At 37.3% G+C, this 18,069-nt stretch overlaps 1 protein-coding gene across 1 annotated transcript; it reads right to left on the minus strand.

The window, feature by feature from the left end:
• Window positions 1–4,107: 4,107 nt before the first annotated feature.
• Window positions 4,108–8,327, minus strand: LOC143353698 (uncharacterized). The gene is made up of 4 exons (XM_076787204.1): window positions 8,012–8,327; window positions 7,722–7,900; window positions 6,821–7,100; window positions 4,108–4,996 (listed from the first exon to the last, which is right to left on the minus strand). Exons 2-4 carry the CDS (start codon window positions 7,889–7,891, stop codon window positions 4,751–4,753), a joined length of 696 nt encoding a protein of 231 aa, XP_076643319.1. The 5' UTR covers window positions 7,892–7,900; window positions 8,012–8,327; the 3' UTR covers window positions 4,108–4,750.
• Window positions 8,328–18,069: the final 9,742 nt, after the last annotated feature.

Consider the following 18,069-nt stretch of genomic DNA (forward strand, 5'->3'; position numbering starts at 1 on the left):
TCCGTATACTCCGAGCATCCATACGAAAAACAACGAGCATGTACCGCGTCTCATAACGTGGTACTCGGGATGGCACAGGGGTTAGGGGATACCACCTGAAGTAGGGGTGGTAATCCCCTCAGCCAATAGCGAGAATGCGCGTGACTCAACTGTCTGCGCCTAACCAATCAGACGGTCTCTTCGCGAATTCCTTTCGCATTCCTTCCGAGTATCACATTACGAGACCCGGACGGTACATGTAATTCAAAACGACGTAATCAGAGTAAAAAGCTACAGCGCTGTTTAACAGTAAATATTTGGAAGTGTAACTCGAATACTAAACGTTTCAATGACTCATTCATAACGTTATCGTAGTAGTAAGTACGGCACTCATTTCTCAACAATGCTTAAGTTCGAAATTATACCTAACACTATTCTTACAGTAAAAAATTAGAAACAGCACTATTTAAAGCAGTTTATCAAATGAAAACGGGCAAGATAAATTAGTTAACAATTCTTAATCAAACTACTTCTTATTATAAGGTTAAACTAGCAGTTGGAAGATGTCGACCACTTAAGGACAAATAAATGTTTGATCAGATCTTATTAAATTAATTTCGATCATTTTAGTGAAATATAATATGTTAGCTTCTTTTTATGTTCCCCGCTTTCCTCAAATTTCAAGAGGATATAAATAATCATGTTAAAATATAGGAATTCAAACGTTCAACAAACGTTTCCTTTTCTCTTTCTTTTTAATACAAACTAATTTCTCATTGGATTATACTGAAATGCTTGCCGTTCGCTACACAATCGTATTATTGTCGAATACATTTGAAGTTTCTTCTACGAACGAAAATACGATTAATCGATAGGATCGTGGCATGATTACTTTCATTTGCGAGTCTTCGACTCGACATTTTGCGACATGCAATTTCGATACGAGAAAAATGCGATTCGTAGAAAACTTATGAAACCGTTCGGACAAATACCATTTCCAAGATCGTGTATAAAAGCGATATAAATACGTATAAATAATTATACTATTAAAGATGTAGAGGAAGCATCTCATCGTTTTACTCGTAAATCTTGATGCTTCGGTTTTAAGTACAGTACTAGCGATATTTATCGTATGTTATTTATAGTATAAACATCGTCGAGAGATACCTTACAGCATAATTTGTTTAAAAAGGAAGCTGCGTATCGACGAAGAAAATAAATTTTTAATTTTATACTAACAGTCAACTACTCTATTGAATAGTAACTTATTAATAAAGATACACAAAATCGATGAAATTTATAGTAAGAAAGGCAACACTCATTTCACTTATTTTAACATTACTTTTTGGTTTCAGTGACCTTCGTGTTTATGTACTTCTAATTGTAAGACTTCAGTGATGAATCATAAATTGAATAATTAATACGAGGATAATTTGCAAATTTTCTTGAATTTGTGAATTTAAGACGATCTGTTTCTCCATAGTGTACCTCATAACAGATGTCTCTATCTTTTGAACGAGTTCTCAGAACACGATTCATAATAAATTTGATGGTTATTTATAGATCGTAATTTTTTCAAAATGCACACAGGTAATACAAATCATTTCATAGAGGAACTGAGAACTAATCGAACTCGGAATGATTTATCGACGCTACAAGAATCCAATTGGAATTCATTTTATATTTACATTACAATTTTATTCCATTTGCCGTCGATAGAATAGTTTTAATAAATTCGGGAAGGTTTTAGCGACACTTATGGATAATGACTCAATCATGAAATCAGTTCGGAGACTATAAGCGGCAAACTCACACTCGAAACTTTCATTTATAAAGTATACATCACTCACTAAACCCAATTGTCGTGGAGTATTCGAAAACAGTCAGCACGCACCTAATCAGGTTCTTTAAGAGGAACAATTTTTCTAAATTTGACTTTCAGCGCTACATAGAAAAATTGCGCCCGTCTTTTTTCACCGTTTAATGCGTCCTCCCCCTCGATTCCATGTCACACATACAACTTTCCATCGCAATTTATTATAAATTTTCCAATTCCTCATCATCTTATCCAAATTCTCACCAACTCTGAGCCTCCATAAAACATTTCAAAAGATTAGCTAACTTTAGTTGTACTAAACAAAATTTGGTATCACTTGTTTCTTTCGTTGTGCTTATAATACTAAATTGGCTGTTGTTTTTGGAAGAAAACGTCGCAACGGTATTATCTATGAAAAAATATAACAGCTACAACGAAAACCATGTTATCAGGATTTCATAACACAAATATCTTATCTGTATTCAAAAATCATTTTTTAGATAGCCATAAAATTTCCACCATTCAAACTATCCTTTTCCGTCAAAAAGAAAGTAATTTGAATCATCAAAAGATAGTTTAATGTGATAATACTAAATAATCCGGCGCCATTATTTTAACATTCTTGAAACAGCATGTGATCTCTTGATGGTACACAATCTCTGCAATAATTATATCACTAATACAAGAAAATATGAAAAAATGTCTGACAATATTGTTATGTAATATTGTGTAGTAATATATTTATAGTTGAGTATATATATTAAAACTACATCAGATTTTGAAACATTACTTTCATTGTGAACTTCAAACAAGTTAGGAGACCTGGATTACATTGTAATGGCCGTTTTACATTGACATCATAAAAATCAAGTTTGTACCATAGCTTTGACGAACAATGTCAAAAATTGATTGGTTCAACTTTTTTCACCAAAAGGATAAAGCATCTACACCACTGGACGAAACCTGGAATCGCTTTATGAATTAATGAATGTAGATAATATGCTTATTAAATTATCAAACTGCTGAAGGGTTTCAGTATTTCTAGAAATGTCAGTTTCTGAATCAGAAGAAAATTCGTCACACAATAATCATTTGATTGAAGTGATTCGAAACTTTCTATCTGCTGATCAATGTTCCCGTCGATTAATGGTGGTGTCAATCAAACTTGACTTGGACGAATTTGTGTCAGTCGAAATAGTGTCGATGAAACTTGTGTCAGTTTCATTTCGAAAATAAAGAGGTGGAAATCGAATCAGACAATTCAATCACGATACATATCAGTAGACTATTGGAGACTCCAAAGAAGAAAGCTGTCATTGTTAATAATTGCACAAAAAAGTTTTAGTATCCTATATTCAAATAACACAATAGAATCTCTAGTATCTGAATATAATCCAGCTATTTTAATATCAAAATTCTTTATAATAATACTTTACGACAAATTTTCATGACAACAATTCAGGACGAGACACTATTTACAAATTTAAACGAACTGTTAGCAAACATAAAGATTTCACAAAATCGAAATAATTTATTGAATGCAACAAAGACTGAAACGTTAAAATTCATTATATTAATTGTAATTCTACATTTTTTAGTATAATATTTTTAAAATAACGCGATCAAACAAGTAGTAGCAAACATGTTGAATAAATGGTTACAAAAATTCTTTCATTCAACAATATCATACACAAAATGATTGACTTGTGTCTCAATATAACAGTCGATGTTATAACAAAGACAAGTAGTAATAATTAAATTATTTCGAAACAAAATTCAGAAGAAGTATAGGACCAATGTTTAATGAAATTGTTATGATATTTTTCAAACAGTGAACCCAATGTATTGCAACACATCTTACAGAACATAGACGAAACTGTTTCCAGTTTCTAAAATACAAGATGTGGACCATCAGATTATAGTCATTTGTGATCGTTCATTCGAGTAGTTTCCTTGAAATGAAAGTGTAAGATAATAATCTTACACAGACGCCAACATATTTCTTCCTTAATTGGCAAACAACACGAATCCATAATCAAAAGAAAAGTAGCTTCATTGTCAACTTAAAAACCAGTATACGTAATTTATGTTATAATAAACGTGACTTTTAAGTTTTCCATGAATATATAAAATATACTAAAAATATTGCTGTTACACAAAATTATAGAAACTTTCTTTTAGAATTGATGTTCTCGCATAAAAAGAGGAGCATAAAAACGAGGCTCTTGCCTAAATACTTTGCTATAAAACGGTCAGTCGATAAATTCATTTTCGCTAACCTTATATTATTTTTCAAAAATGCCTTCACTGCCATTTTGGCAGTTTTCAAATTAACTTTTCAGCTACGTAAGCAATAGTAATTAATTTATAATGAATCTTATATAGCCATATATCAAGAGATTCTCATGCTGACGGTAATGGCGTTGGGAGATCAACCTGGTGTCCGAAAATAGAGACACCTCGTACAGTATACCCTATCGTACTTTCATTAAAGCGACACATGTTTGTCTGAAAGACCATCTATGTTATTAAAACCCGCGACTGACACGTGATAACACTGACTATATTTAATTACTGGAAGAACAGAAATATTCGAAAGCTTCTAAAAATGGAAATTCGAACTTTCACTGATGATGATTTGTTATATTCTCATACTTCCGCGTCTCCTAGTTGGTCGGAGCAGAATCCTTTAACCTCTTTGTGACTTGAAATTTTCAATTTGAAATCAAGTTGAATTCTACAAGTGGGTACCTTCCTATAATTTACAAAAACACGTTATTCAAGTTGAAATCCATTGAAACAGTTTCAATGATTTAAAGCAATGGTTGAACGTTGGAAATGGAAGCAGTTTGGGAACACGATTTCGCAGCAGAGACGGTTCGTCCAAGGGAACATCATTCGGCACCTATCCGATTATTCATCCACCGCGAATCCTTGCTACAACGAGATCAAGTACTACGCGTTTGTTTCTTGCGTCTCGGTGCATTCAGTGGGTTTCAGCTCGAGCCACCAGTCGTAAGGGTAATGATATTTCTGAAGCTCGATACCCTCCCTTGGTACGGGCATTAATCGACCGCCAAATTGTTTCGCCGGTAAGGGAGGAATCACAAGCTGTGGCGGGAAGCATTGCAAACTTGGGGAGAACTCGCAGTCCGGAGGCAGCACTCTTCTTGTCCAACCGACTCTCCTTACCATTTGTGTCTGGAACGAGTACAAAATTTCCAATCAAATCTGTTAAAGAAATCGGGGAATATGAAGTTATTCAAATCGTGTGTCTTCGGATTGAAGTGAGACACGAGATATTCGAGATTTGTCTGATTTCATTATTCTAACACAAAACTATCTCAATTCTAATTACTTCTTTATGAAATGTTCATCGACATATTCGCGACACTTTTCTGATTAAAATGAGACCAAACATGACATAATTCGGAGCATATTTGCTTATACAATTCACGATTCAGTAGAACCTCGATTATCCGAACCAATGATCCCATAGACTTACAAAACATAGATTTATATTAAAACAGTCTCTAATGCTAAAGAGAGAAAACGAAAGCATTCGTTTAATAATGTTCTTCGCATTTAAATGAGTACTGTATTGAGTCATGTTCCTAACAATATTTTTTTCCACATAAATGTGACTGTTAGTCGATAGAAGAGTATGCGCCAATTTTTTAACGATTTTTCAAATAGTTTCCGTATTCGTACATTTTATGTTCCCTATCTTCCAGCTCTTATCGTTGACAAGACACTCTTGCAAATGTTGCGCAGCAATAAAGTCACGAAACGTTAATAAAGGAAAGTTCACCGGTTTACTACCGAACGCAATGCCAGCGAGCAACTTTCGGTTGTCCTAGTTATGTGACACATGTAAAACATACCTCGTGAATCGCGCAAAATGTTCGCAACGGGACGCCAAATTTATAACTCGTAACGGATAGTACTGCAGCGTTAAATTTGCTGGATAGGTCACGAAAGTATTAAAATTCGGGGGGGGGGGAATCGTTTGCATAGAGCAAGCTGTCGTTGGACGTCGTGAAATGTTTAAGGAACACACAGTCTAGACGCATTCACCAAACATCATGTTTCAATAAAACTTCAGTAAAACATAAAAACAGTAAAGAATAATTTCATTATATCAACTTTGTATAAAATATTACAAACAAGAATTAAAAGAACACTTATGTCTTATATCAAATGGGAAACGAAATATTTTGTAAATATTTTGCAAGATCATGAATAAATATTCTTTTCTCAGACTCAAAATTCCAATGAATGTAAAAACAGAAACTGTCTGTCCACCATTTTGACAGAACTCACTTCTGTAACAGCGACACCCTATGCTTCATGCGATATTTCAAATCGGGGTTTCCCAATCCTCTAACCGTGTTACAGATATGTCGCAGTATACGAAGACGCTATTTAATTCGCAGATAAGTGTCAGTGGGAAAGTTGTCAGTTTAGAAATTGTGTAAGGCAGCGGTAGAAATTTGTGGTAGGAAATATGTGAGATGAAGAAATATGTGAAATCGTTGCGAAAGGAAAACTGTAATTGCAAACATTTTTGTTTGTAGGTTCCTATATTATGTTCACACTTTAACAAGCGTACTTTAGTTCAACAAACCGTGACAGGATGAATTTGTTATTTTTCCTCTAACAAAATCATTTTATAACAGAAATTTGTAAAAAGCAAGCAAAAAAACTAGCAGACAATAGTGTCAGGCATGTATCTACAAAACTCACAGAGAAAAGCCAGAGACAAATTCGATTAACACTACATTTGCGGTACACGTCAAAATGACGGGTTCTAATATTTTTAATTTTAAAGATTAAAATTAAAATCATCCATGGGGAATTATTTAGCAAATTCATTTCTTCGGGTATATATTATTAAAAATGTGACAGCAAATTTTGATAGATGAATTTATGTTATTTTTATGAAGTAATGTAAAATAGTAATTTTTAGTGCTCCGTAAATCTAGTGTTAAGGATGATGTGTAAAGAATATAAACAAACACTTACAACTGCGTCCTCCTCGAAGACAACAACCTCCACCTTGGGAGCGTCATCGGTGGCATCGTTCTCCTGTATACGGTAAACGCCAGCAGCGTGCATGTACGTGGCGCTAAGTCCAACTTCGCGGAATGCTTTCGTGATCAAAACGTCGTCACGTAACGTGTCCACCAAGCATAGCTCGACTTTCCTTACCCAAGGTAGGGCCCGGCCGATGCGAACTTGACCCCAAAGTCCACCGAGGCACAGAAAGTGCACGATCCCTAGTTTGGCCAACACCAGGTGAGCCCTAGTAGAACCAGACTGTTACAGTTAAACGCGCTCGGTGAAACTCGATTTGGGAGAAATCTTTTACAAAATGAAAGTTTCACTTTTAATTGCTTGGCTGGAATTGTGCGATTCTGTTGATTATAGAGTACCGTCCCGATGTGTGCCAAAACTTTCGCGACCAAAACGTACCATTTATATCGTGTATTTTCCGTTACGGTAACATAAGATATTCAATTCGATGATTAAAAATTAAGGAAATTAAGGAAATAAATGTAGGACGTTGCAATATGTAACCTTGTATTAGTACCAACGACTTGCGCGTGTGGTAAAAGCGTATTGAGTACATACTTCGAACGCCAAATGAGTTGGTTGTACTGAATCATAAAACCGGTTTAATTTACATGTCTCATTCAGGAGCATCAGAATGTAGTCCGAGAGAAAAGTTTCAGGCTATTTATAAGTAAGAATCGGAGAAGGTCTCTACTAAAGAAGTGGAAATATTCGTTCGTAACAGACAATGCAAGCAATGCTAATTTTCAACATGATTCGTCGAATTACTTCAAGGTTGCTAAAGTAGGCTGATATAGCAGAAATCCGATAAGAAGTTATCTACAGCCAGTACATATCGAACCATATGGACCTGTAAGCAAGCTCGTGTAGCTTCTCGGTATATTCCTCCGGCACGCTGCACGGTTGCTTGGGCTCCTCTTGCCGACTGAGACTGTACCAGAACAACACTACCATCAGGACGAACGCCGCAAACGCTCGTAGCGGTGTGATGCGGAACCTTCTTCGTGGCCAGACGGTCATGCTGGTAACCTTAAACACAAAGGTCTGCTCTCGTGAAACCGAAGGTCCTGCGGCTCCCCGCGAGGAACCGAATCGGTACAACTATACATGGAGGAACGTGGATCAGCGAAATGAACGCACAGGTTCATTCACGAGCAATCACCAAGGTAGCTCCGGATCGAACGAAGACTCGAGAACCCTCACACAAAGTGTCCCGCATCGTGACCAGTCGTTATTGCGTAATTGCGTGGTACACCGCAAGCAAACGCACCGCGACGCCGGTTGACCGTGCAACGACGTATGAATTCGCAACGTGTAATGCACATATGAGCCACGTGTTCACAAGGTCTGTGCGAAATCGACCTTCTCGCGACACCGCTTTTTTTCTCACCCTCGTTGCTCACCACCGTCACCGAGTATTTGCGAATACATCGTCACACTAACCCCCCACCACTCCCTCGTCACCGGTTGCCCCTTAGAAACGGCAACGTTGCAAACTGATCGATCCTCCTACCTCACCGACAGAGCTGGGTAAAATAGTGTTCGAAAGAAAAATGTTTTCTGAGTATTTCCACAGACTAAGTCTGTGCTATTTCTTAAATTGGTTTACATTCGTTCGATTGAAATAATTATTTACTTTTGTATTAATGTAAGTAATATTTGATACCAGTTCAGGTATAAATACCATTTAAATACATCATTTTATCATTATTTTAATCATTGAATTTTATAATATGGTTAACGTGTGTTTCAATTTTGCATTTCTCAGCAAGAACATTAAACAACTGTTTGAAAGAAATATTTTGGCCATTATTCCTGTAATGAAAGGGTCTAGCTGTAACCGGCCCCCATGTTATTTTTCATTTTTTTTTATCTGCTAAATCTTATTCTTTGTCTAAAACACTATTCTGTAAAATTTAAGATCTCTACCACTTCGTATAAGGATAATATGTAGGTAAAAAGCCTAAACTTTATCTTTTACTTTCTCGCTGATTTCTTATGATATTTATACGAAAGAAAAGCAAAAATGAAACTACAAACCAGCTGTATTTGGTATATTTTTCAGAATTTTAAATCAGTAATGGCCCCAATCACAGCCGAGGTATAGGAGTAGACCAATCACCATATGTGGTTTCGTGTCTCACGATCTGAAATACCGACATCGTTAACAACAACTAGATTTCTTACGCCCTCTACGCTGACGAACGACAAATGCTGCAACTGGATCCACGAGAAGCTTAGACCATATACCTGTAATAAATGAAAGGATCTCCGATCGAAGGAATACCAATTTCAGGCAAAAAAATATCAATTTTAAGAGAAGGAACTTTTGAAAAGTTCCGAAGAAAATTTCAATTAGAAATCCTGGAAAATAGGTGACGATGGAAAACTGTGTTTTTCGGTTAGTAATTCAAAGGAGCTTACCAAGAAGCTGAAGGTGGACCAGGGGAAAACAAGGAAAGCATTGAAGGCCCACCTACGCTCATCCCGAGCTAGCATAAAGTAAATTCTGACACAATTCAATTGAATACACAAGTTTTTATAATTAGTAAGTCTTAAATTCTATTTTACAATGTTATCGCGAATTATAAATCAGCAGCTATTAGCTCGATATTATTCTCTATTTGTAAGATACTACAAGTTCTAAGTGCGCCGGTTTGATTATCGCTTTAAGAAAATCTTCTTAAGATAAATCTTTTTAAAATAAATTAAGATAAATCTTGCAGTCTTTTCACGCCTATACTTTTTATTCTACAGAGACGGTAATTCACACTGCAGTGATTTTACCCAGCTTTGCTTACCGACAATTCGTGCCTTGATCGGTGGCGCCATACTTGGCGCGAAAGGACACCTCGTCTTCCGGCCAGCAGCTTCCGGACAGGAATTTCGATCTATTATCCAGCAGACGCGGGGAAAGTAGAGTACGAAAATAAATGCACCGACGCCTCGCCCAGCTTTCTTTCATGGAAGAAGAGGAGTTTATCATTTTGATGGGTTGTTCGCCCGAGGAATCTAAGTTAACCGACGCGGGAAAGGGAAACGCGACGCGTTGGGGACTTTTGTGGCATCGCGGTTTGCACATGACTACCAGAAATAGTTTTTCGCCCTTTGGAATCTTAACGGATCGACGCCACGGAGATTTCCGTGTTCCTTTTTTTTATTTCTATCCTTGCCCCTTTTTTCCTTTTTAGTCATAGATTTCACTAATTCGTCGTATCTCGGAGATTCCGATCCTTTCTAGGGAGGGACCGAAAGAGTTATGGCACTATTCGACAGATTCTATTTAAAACTATGGAACTGATTCCATTGCAGATTCTAGATTCTATTTGCACTGTAGAACATTTTCAAAAAACGTTCTTGTATTACAAGTCCCGACGGGAATAAATGGAAAACAGTTCTTGAAAGTATATATAAAATATACAAATCTATATTTCTAAGTCTCTAATAATATCAATTTTTCTGCAACGAGAACTGATATCTCGTACATCAATATTAACACTGAATTAGTATACTGGGGTCTTGCATGACCTCAACAAAATTTCTTTACATTTGGATTCTTCAGTCTTAAATTATATATTTCTGAGAAATATATGTTAATGTATGTTATAATGTAGTTCATTCACTGAATTTCGCAATTTTTTAAAGTAATACATAAGTGTTCTGTTTTTAATCAGATCTTTTAATATCCGTAACTATTAAGTCGCCTACGCAACAATGGTCTTGCTTTGAAATTTTAAACAGCCGGTAGATCTTTGTACACATTTCTTCGTGATGTAATTTCTATTTTCAGTTTTATAGTTGCGCGCAAGCATTTGCATTTCTCAAGTTAATTAACAATTTATGCGCGAACGTTTCCGCGCAACAAGGATGAGCGGAATAACATGGAGGCTCAACATTAGCCGCGAAATATTTTAAATACACTGTAAAATACCAGACTGATCAAGCAGAACGGAGTGAAATGTCTCTCATAGTCAAGCATAATCGAAAGCTTTCAGCGGAGACCGTCGACTGCGAATTTGTCGAACACGTGACACGTTGTGCAATTTTTGCTCACGAAAATACCGTTAGAAGCATAAACGTCCCTATAAAAAACAAATGCACCTTCCGCTAATGATACTCCTAATGACAGAGTGCATTCTCATACGCACTGTATAGTACCTACTACTATCATCGGTTCGTAATCGCATGAAAAATAAAATTCCTCACTCTTCTTCTTCAACGTTCTACCATCGATCATTAAATATATTTTAGTATGTACATTAATATGCATAGAAAACTTCTACAGTAAAAGTAATTCAGCAAAAAATTTCAGATCTATATATTTGAACTCTTTCAAGCCAAAAATTATTTCCAAATTTAGATATAGGGTTTTATTAGTCCTTCACAAGTGAATTAGTTGTTTTAACAGGTTCCAGAAGTTGCAAAAACGGGATTACTAATAAGTAAACTTCGGACTTCATGCATTTGTCATAAAAATGAGTAGGTCCAATGCAAAACAGTGAAAATATTTATGGAATTTAAAAGTACTCTTGTATTGTATCCTGTGCATTATAATAGTAATTTAGAAAGAAAATTTCTTAATGAAAAAAATAAATAAATTCTTATATAGCCCCTGTGTATCTTGCAATTAAAATCCGCAGTCTACTAATAAATTTAAGAACAAATATTCTGAGAGATTTTACAAAACTGAACTTGATACGCATTGTGTATGTAAAAATAATACTGCATCATTAATTATTAATAAAAAACAGTTTTACATATGTTGGATGTGATATGTGCAAACAGCATTGTACTTATTAGGTGTACAAATTAATTCGTGGCCCCCAGGATTAATGAATTGTAACTTTCTTTGAAATGTAATTCATTTTTTAGTGGGATCATAGAAAATTATATTCTAGATTATGTATTATATTCTAGACCTGAGCGTGTTTCAGTTGTCCGTTAACGACCAACAAATTTACAAAGACAAAGCCACGAATTAATCTGTACATCTAATAACTTACTGCGAACATCGTAAGTAATTAGATTGAATTCTAAAAAACATCGCCGCACAGTAAAATTGCAACGAAAACGCAAAACTTTCGTAGAAAGATATTTGGTTCGGAGAACGTCTCCATTTAGGAGCGTCCCGTTTACGGGACGACTAGCATCCGCAAATTCGTCAACGCGAGAAAGGTTTAAAAATAAAGACGTACCCCTAAAAACGTGGTACGCTATTGGCGTTTCTGCTCATTAAGATAATTGAGTGGGCTTAAGGCTTCGCCGCGATAACTCATTCAGAGACGTCGTTCCCTCGGAAAAAGTAAATACGAAGATAACGAGGAGTACAAGCGGCTACGTGTTCGCTAAATGAATTCCGCGAGTAACAAAACTATCGGATAATTCATCGCGCTCGGTACTTTTGTTACTTCGTCATGTTCCTGTGAAATATTTGCATTTGTATCGGTCTTATCTAAATTTCTATAATTCCGTGTAAATTTTAACAAAACACATCCGTCTGGTATTTTTTCTCTATTCGTCATTCTTTCTCTTTATACTTTCCAACGAAGCATGATTCCATCTTTCGTTAATATTCAAGGCTTAAAGTCATTTATTTAGTGTGAGACACAAGTGATTAGTATGTGTAAAGAATAATCCCATGTGAACTGAACTGAATTTTTTTTTTTTTTTTTTTCGTATTTCCTATTGTAATATTGTTTTTTAAGATTACAGACATCAAGCAGCGACAAAACGGATTAGTGTTTCTATATTAATAATTTAATAAAGATTCTCTAAATCTTTTACTTTGGAGGACTATTTCTGACGTTCAAAAAAAAAAAAAAAATAAATGCTTTTATATAAAAAGCGAATGAAATAATTATTGGAGATTTGCAAACATCAAATTGTTCGAAGAACAAATATCGGATATTTGAAAAATTGTTCAATTAAACGTATGTGCGTTTGAAAAAAGTTCTGCTTCGTTAAAAATTTCAAATTTCGTTTAAATTTTAATAAGGGGGAATTATATGAGTCCTGCGGATACATATAAATTTAATGGACATTGTTTTATATGTTTTCTGGCAGAGTAATCTGACGTTGCTAAACGATATTATTAATTTAGATACGCCGAAGTCGGCGGGTCCCCTCTGTTCACCGAGTTCGAGCGTTTCGCGGTGCCGTAAGTGGACGTGGAAAGAAAAATTGCGGCGAATGTCGTGGAACCGCGCGGGACCGTAAAACAAACGTTTCGACGCCGCGCTTTTCTCTCCTTCTAATTTTATCTTGTCGCTTCCCTCGAAGTAGTCCTTAGCCGTGTATTTTCGTAGCACGTGTCACCTACGTATAGTCTCCTTATCTTCGTAGTTAACGAACGCGCGAGAGCACTTGACAATCTTCGGAACACGTGTACACGCTTATCCCTCTTGTTTCTGTCCTAACGCTTCAATTGCGCTTCCTCCTAACTACCAGCGTAAACGCAGGTAACATGGAGCATCGTGTTACACGAACAATCGTAAAACAATCGAGCGACAATCTCTATGAGACAACGATTTTGTTCATTCCCTTCCGATCCCTTGCGAGAAACTCGATGAATTGCAGTGAAACTTATGTGAACTCGAATTACAATCATTTCTCGATATATGTCGCAAATATTTGGCCGATAAAAGTCGCAGAACTATCCCCACTACCCGAGAGGCCTCGGACGTCGAGGAGTGTAAACATAATACGGGTCGGGTACGACGTTCCCGTGGAGGAAAGGATAATAGTATCTCCTTGACGATATATGTCACTGGCAAGACCAATGTTGTTGACATATATCGAGAAAACACTGTATTTGCTACAGATCCGGATGCATTATTTCACTTTATATTACACTATATTTTATTTTAATAACTAGATTTTGGAATTCTATGCAAAATAGAGATTGTCCCCATTAATTGCAAGACATCGGGTATACGTATACATACGCCTCTTTTTTAAATAATTTTGTAGAGTTCGAAACAATACAGAAAAAAATTCCTAAAAGCTGCAATTGTATATAGGAAACCGTAGTTTATTTTAGATCAGTTTCTAAGCTGAATGCGATCAATTTATAATTCGTAGTTAATTAATTCCACCAATAACATTGCAAACATTTTTCTTTTCCAAAATATGTGCTGGTTCACTCCCCTAAATGACGCATCGTCGCCTCACTACATCGTTCGACAGATTTTAATTGTATTTTTGGTTTACAAATGACGGAAAGTTATAAACGAACACAACACTAACAAACCATGTAGAACATAGATTATAATCGAATTCCAAATCAATATTCTCCCTAATTTCTATGTCAATTGAAATTCCATTTCGTCGACCGAATATTAACGCGTCGGTTATCTGGTCAGTTACGAATGTTAAACGGTGATTTCTTTACCTGAATTCATCCGTTCCAGTGCAATGGAAGACGTCACCGTCGCAACATCACAATCGCACGACGTATCAACGTTTTTTCTGCTGTGAATCCAAAGGCGGAGAAATCATTGATCGGGTATCCGGATGCGTAGGTTCCAGATTTTCATTAAAGATAAACGCAGAATTTTGTAAAAAAAAAAAATCTGGCGGATTCGTCGGTAGCGCAATCAGCAGAATCGACGGCGAAACGAAGAAGTGGAATACGAGCGTGGAACGCATCACAATGTTCAAAATATAGTATGAAAATATGCGACGAAACTCGTTCTGCTCCAATTGCTTCATAGCTCGGCGCGATATCGGCGAACATAACGATCCCCATTCCGGTCTGTCATTTCGCGTGCTCGAAAAAACGCGATCGAGCCTCGCGGGAATTATAAAGGTTCATACGTGTCGATTGATTGGCGCATTCCGTCGTAAACGTCCCCGGCGTTTCCTCTCGCGCCGGTAATCGTCGTTTCGATTTTCTCCGAGCGACATAACAGCCGGCCATGTTTTTCCGTGATAATGAACTCTGGCTATTCGCTCGCCCGTGGCACGGCTCTTTGTGTTCGCCGACTATAGAAAGCAGAAAGGCGTGACTCTTCATGAACGATGCAAAGCGCGGCGCAAAACGACGAGCCTGAATGGCGGCCGCGTGGAAACAATAGGTCACGATTTTCTACGCGTGTGTTAACCTCTTCGGGGACACTAGCACGTACGCTTCTTTTTTATTGTTAAATTGAAATTACTCGAGGTACAACAAGATTAAAGCTTATTGGAGAACTACGGTGTTTACTCTATATATGTCACAAAAGCCTAGCCGATAAAAGTCCCAGAACTATCCTGTAAGGGACCAGCAAGGTCGAGAGACCTCGGTCGCCGAAGAGTGTAAGGTCGCGTGGATCAAAGAATAGTATCTCCTGGCCAATAAACGCTGTACTCGCTATAGAATCTCTCAACGATAGAAACAAAAATATTAGCTGTATGGAAGCGCGAGAATATATTATGTTAATCAACCAAGAAATTATTATATATCTCTTCTTTCAACTTTAGAAAATTCACGATCCTGAAGAGGTTAAGGGAAAAGAAAAATCGACCTTGATATGGAAGTTTTTTATAAGTATATATAAAGGTGTAAAACTTCCATCTTTATTCTATTCTTGGGTGTGTTATTATATATATTCTGTGTATTACAAAATACACAGACTAAAATATGAACGCATTAAACGTTCGTGTTACACATGTATTTTAATAGAAAGTCATCTCTACTAGATAGTTGTGAAAATACATTCGCGGTAAAAGTGTTCGCCTATATGTATAACGTATACACACCATAAAATGGCCTATGTCTAAATCACCGTCTGCTATCAGGGGGATTGTTAATAGGCTAGAAACTTACCGAAATATCTCGAATTCGTTCCGTGGTGAATTCTATAAATGCCTATTGGATATTGATCCAACAGTAATGAACACACTCGGAATAGCATCATAGACTGTTCATTGGAACAATTATTCAGTATTTCGGGAATGTTCCTGCTACTCGTTATTCAAGTTATCAATGAAAACAGAACGATGACAATGAAGCTTCTCTTCTCGATCCTGTTTTATTTGCTTTGTAAAATCTATCGAAACAAGTGTAATATTTTATTCATCTCGCTAGGTTAGTTATCAAATCTTTATATTGTTGATCATGTTCTGCCCCAGTGAAAAATATTATTGGCCAAATTGTTGACTCTGACTTTGCTAAGTGTTTTTACTCGTTGTTTATGTATCGACGAAGCCACACCAATGCCCATAAAAGTCACACAACGTCGGACATATATGACGTCAAAGTGATACTGACTAAGATATAATGATACAATCCTACTTATATAATGATACAAGGATAGAGAAGAGAAAGTTTATTATAACAATTAGAAATCTTCTTGCTCCTCATAGATTCCAACAAAATATTCCCACTAAATTTCACTATATATTGTAATAAAAATTGACTTTCAAGCATGGCCAAACACTTGTGTCAGCTATATACGTCTGACGCGGCAGTCTTATTAAATGTTCGAGTTGATTGTCTCTTATAAATTCCGAAAGACACATTAATTTCGCAGTCTATTCATAATTATTCCTAACCTCCTAATGTTCGTAGACAGGGAATCTTTATGCGGCCGGGATCGACACTTTCGGCTGGCCGTTTATTGTCCCCCCCCGAAGCGTTTTATATTCCAACAAAAAGCCGTGTGCCATAACATCCAATCTAAACTTGTTCGCGCATCGATCGTCGCCGTATGGGAACGAACAGTGTGTCGAGGAACAAGTGGAATGGAACACATAGAGGTGGCATCAGGAAAAGTGGCCGGCGCCACGATAAATCTGTTATCCGGGGGTATCTTAATGACATTGTTGTCGCGTCGGGCTTTAGTCGGCTATAAAATTCGGCCTGGTTTAATGCGAAATAAATGAACAAATTCCCAGGATGCCGCGTGTGGTCAGTCCCGGGGCCCGGCCAAGCAAGGACGGGCCCCGTTTTACGAGCTATAAACCTTTTTCGCTATTGTGTCCTGTGCCAGTGCGCCACCGCCGAGCGAGTACGCCTGCGATTCGCTTTCGGACATTGGGACAGTTTCGCCTTTTTAAAAAGCACCGCCTTTTTCTGGTCGCTTGGCCACGGTTAACAGTGGCTCGGTCGTTTATGCGTTTTCCCCGGTCTTATCTAGATTTCAAAGCCTCTTCGCCGGGTAAGGTAAAGAAGCCGCGGGATCAATTTCAAAGGATCCCCGGAGGAGTAACTTCGGTGGCCAAACAACAGGACGGGCTTGCTCGCTGAATGCACGCATTTGTTTCGGAGAAACGACGCCGGTTGTGTAACCCTCAAGTGGAAATGTTTAACCCTTCAAATTGTCTGTGAAAATGCAATAATGCAATGAAAAAAAATATTTACTATTCATCCGTATCCGTGTGAAGATGTGGCCCCTCCAAAAAATAGGAAAACCCATAGTATTATACCGTAAAAACCAAAAAATTCCAGAAACACGTGTCGTTGGAAAATTCGGTGTGCGCGCGTACGGTTAATAATTATAATGTACGTACTGTTATATTATAATTATTGAAAGTCCATGATAGATACTTAATTATACGATTTCGAATTATTTTGTAAAAGATTTTCAAGCTTCCGGTCGACAAACTGTTAAACAGGAATCGTCCGAAGCGTCTGATCACGACCAACCGTTTCTACTTCTCCAAGCACGAGTGTTCAACGACCATTCGAATTCAATTTTCTCGAAAGCAAAGCCTCGCATGAAAAAGTTTTGTTACGCATGTTCGAATTGTCTTTGTTTTTACGTGGAATCGTCCCCTTTTCGGTTGTGCTACCAGTCACCGATCACCCTGAACGAATATGTAAAGTGTCTTATTATTTCGCGCAGCCCTGTATAACGCGGCATACGGTGAGTCTGTAAAAAAAAAAAGGGCGCAGCAGCTGCCCGGGAACGTATGCAAAATTCTCGAAGTCTGACCTATTAGAATGAATAAGGGGCACAGGACTATTGACACGCCTCCGCGTTCGACAAAATCAAAAATCGGCGTGTACAAGCATTCCGCGGGGTGCGGCGCGCAGGCGGTACCACCATGGCCGGGATCGCACGAAATGGCGGTGCCTTTGTGGCTCTCTGTCCGAACGGTCATCGTCGAGGGTTTTTACCCCGCTGGAATCCACGAAACACTTTTACGTACGCGCTGGGCCCATTGAAATGCAACTCGCGTTCCCGGTGGCTCCATCAGCCCCTTTCGTATCCTCT

Source organism: Halictus rubicundus, chromosome 4 (genome assembly GCF_050948215.1).
Source record: "Halictus rubicundus isolate RS-2024b chromosome 4, iyHalRubi1_principal, whole genome shotgun sequence".
Lineage (NCBI taxonomy): Eukaryota > Metazoa > Arthropoda > Insecta > Hymenoptera > Halictidae > Halictus > Halictus rubicundus.

Coding starts and splice junctions, on each gene's coding strand:
- LOC143353698 (XM_076787204.1), bottom strand. CDS start 7,891: ATGACCGTCTGGCCACGAAGAAGGTTCCGCATCACACCGCTACGAGCG. Junction 7,101..7,721: donor CTACACGAGCTTGCTTACAG/GTCCATATGGTT, acceptor TGGTTCTACTAG/GGCTCACCTGGTGTTGGCCA. Junction 4,997..6,820: donor TCTTCGAGGAGGACGCAGTT/GTAAGTGTTTGT, acceptor TACTCGTTCCAG/ACACAAATGGTAAGGAGAGT.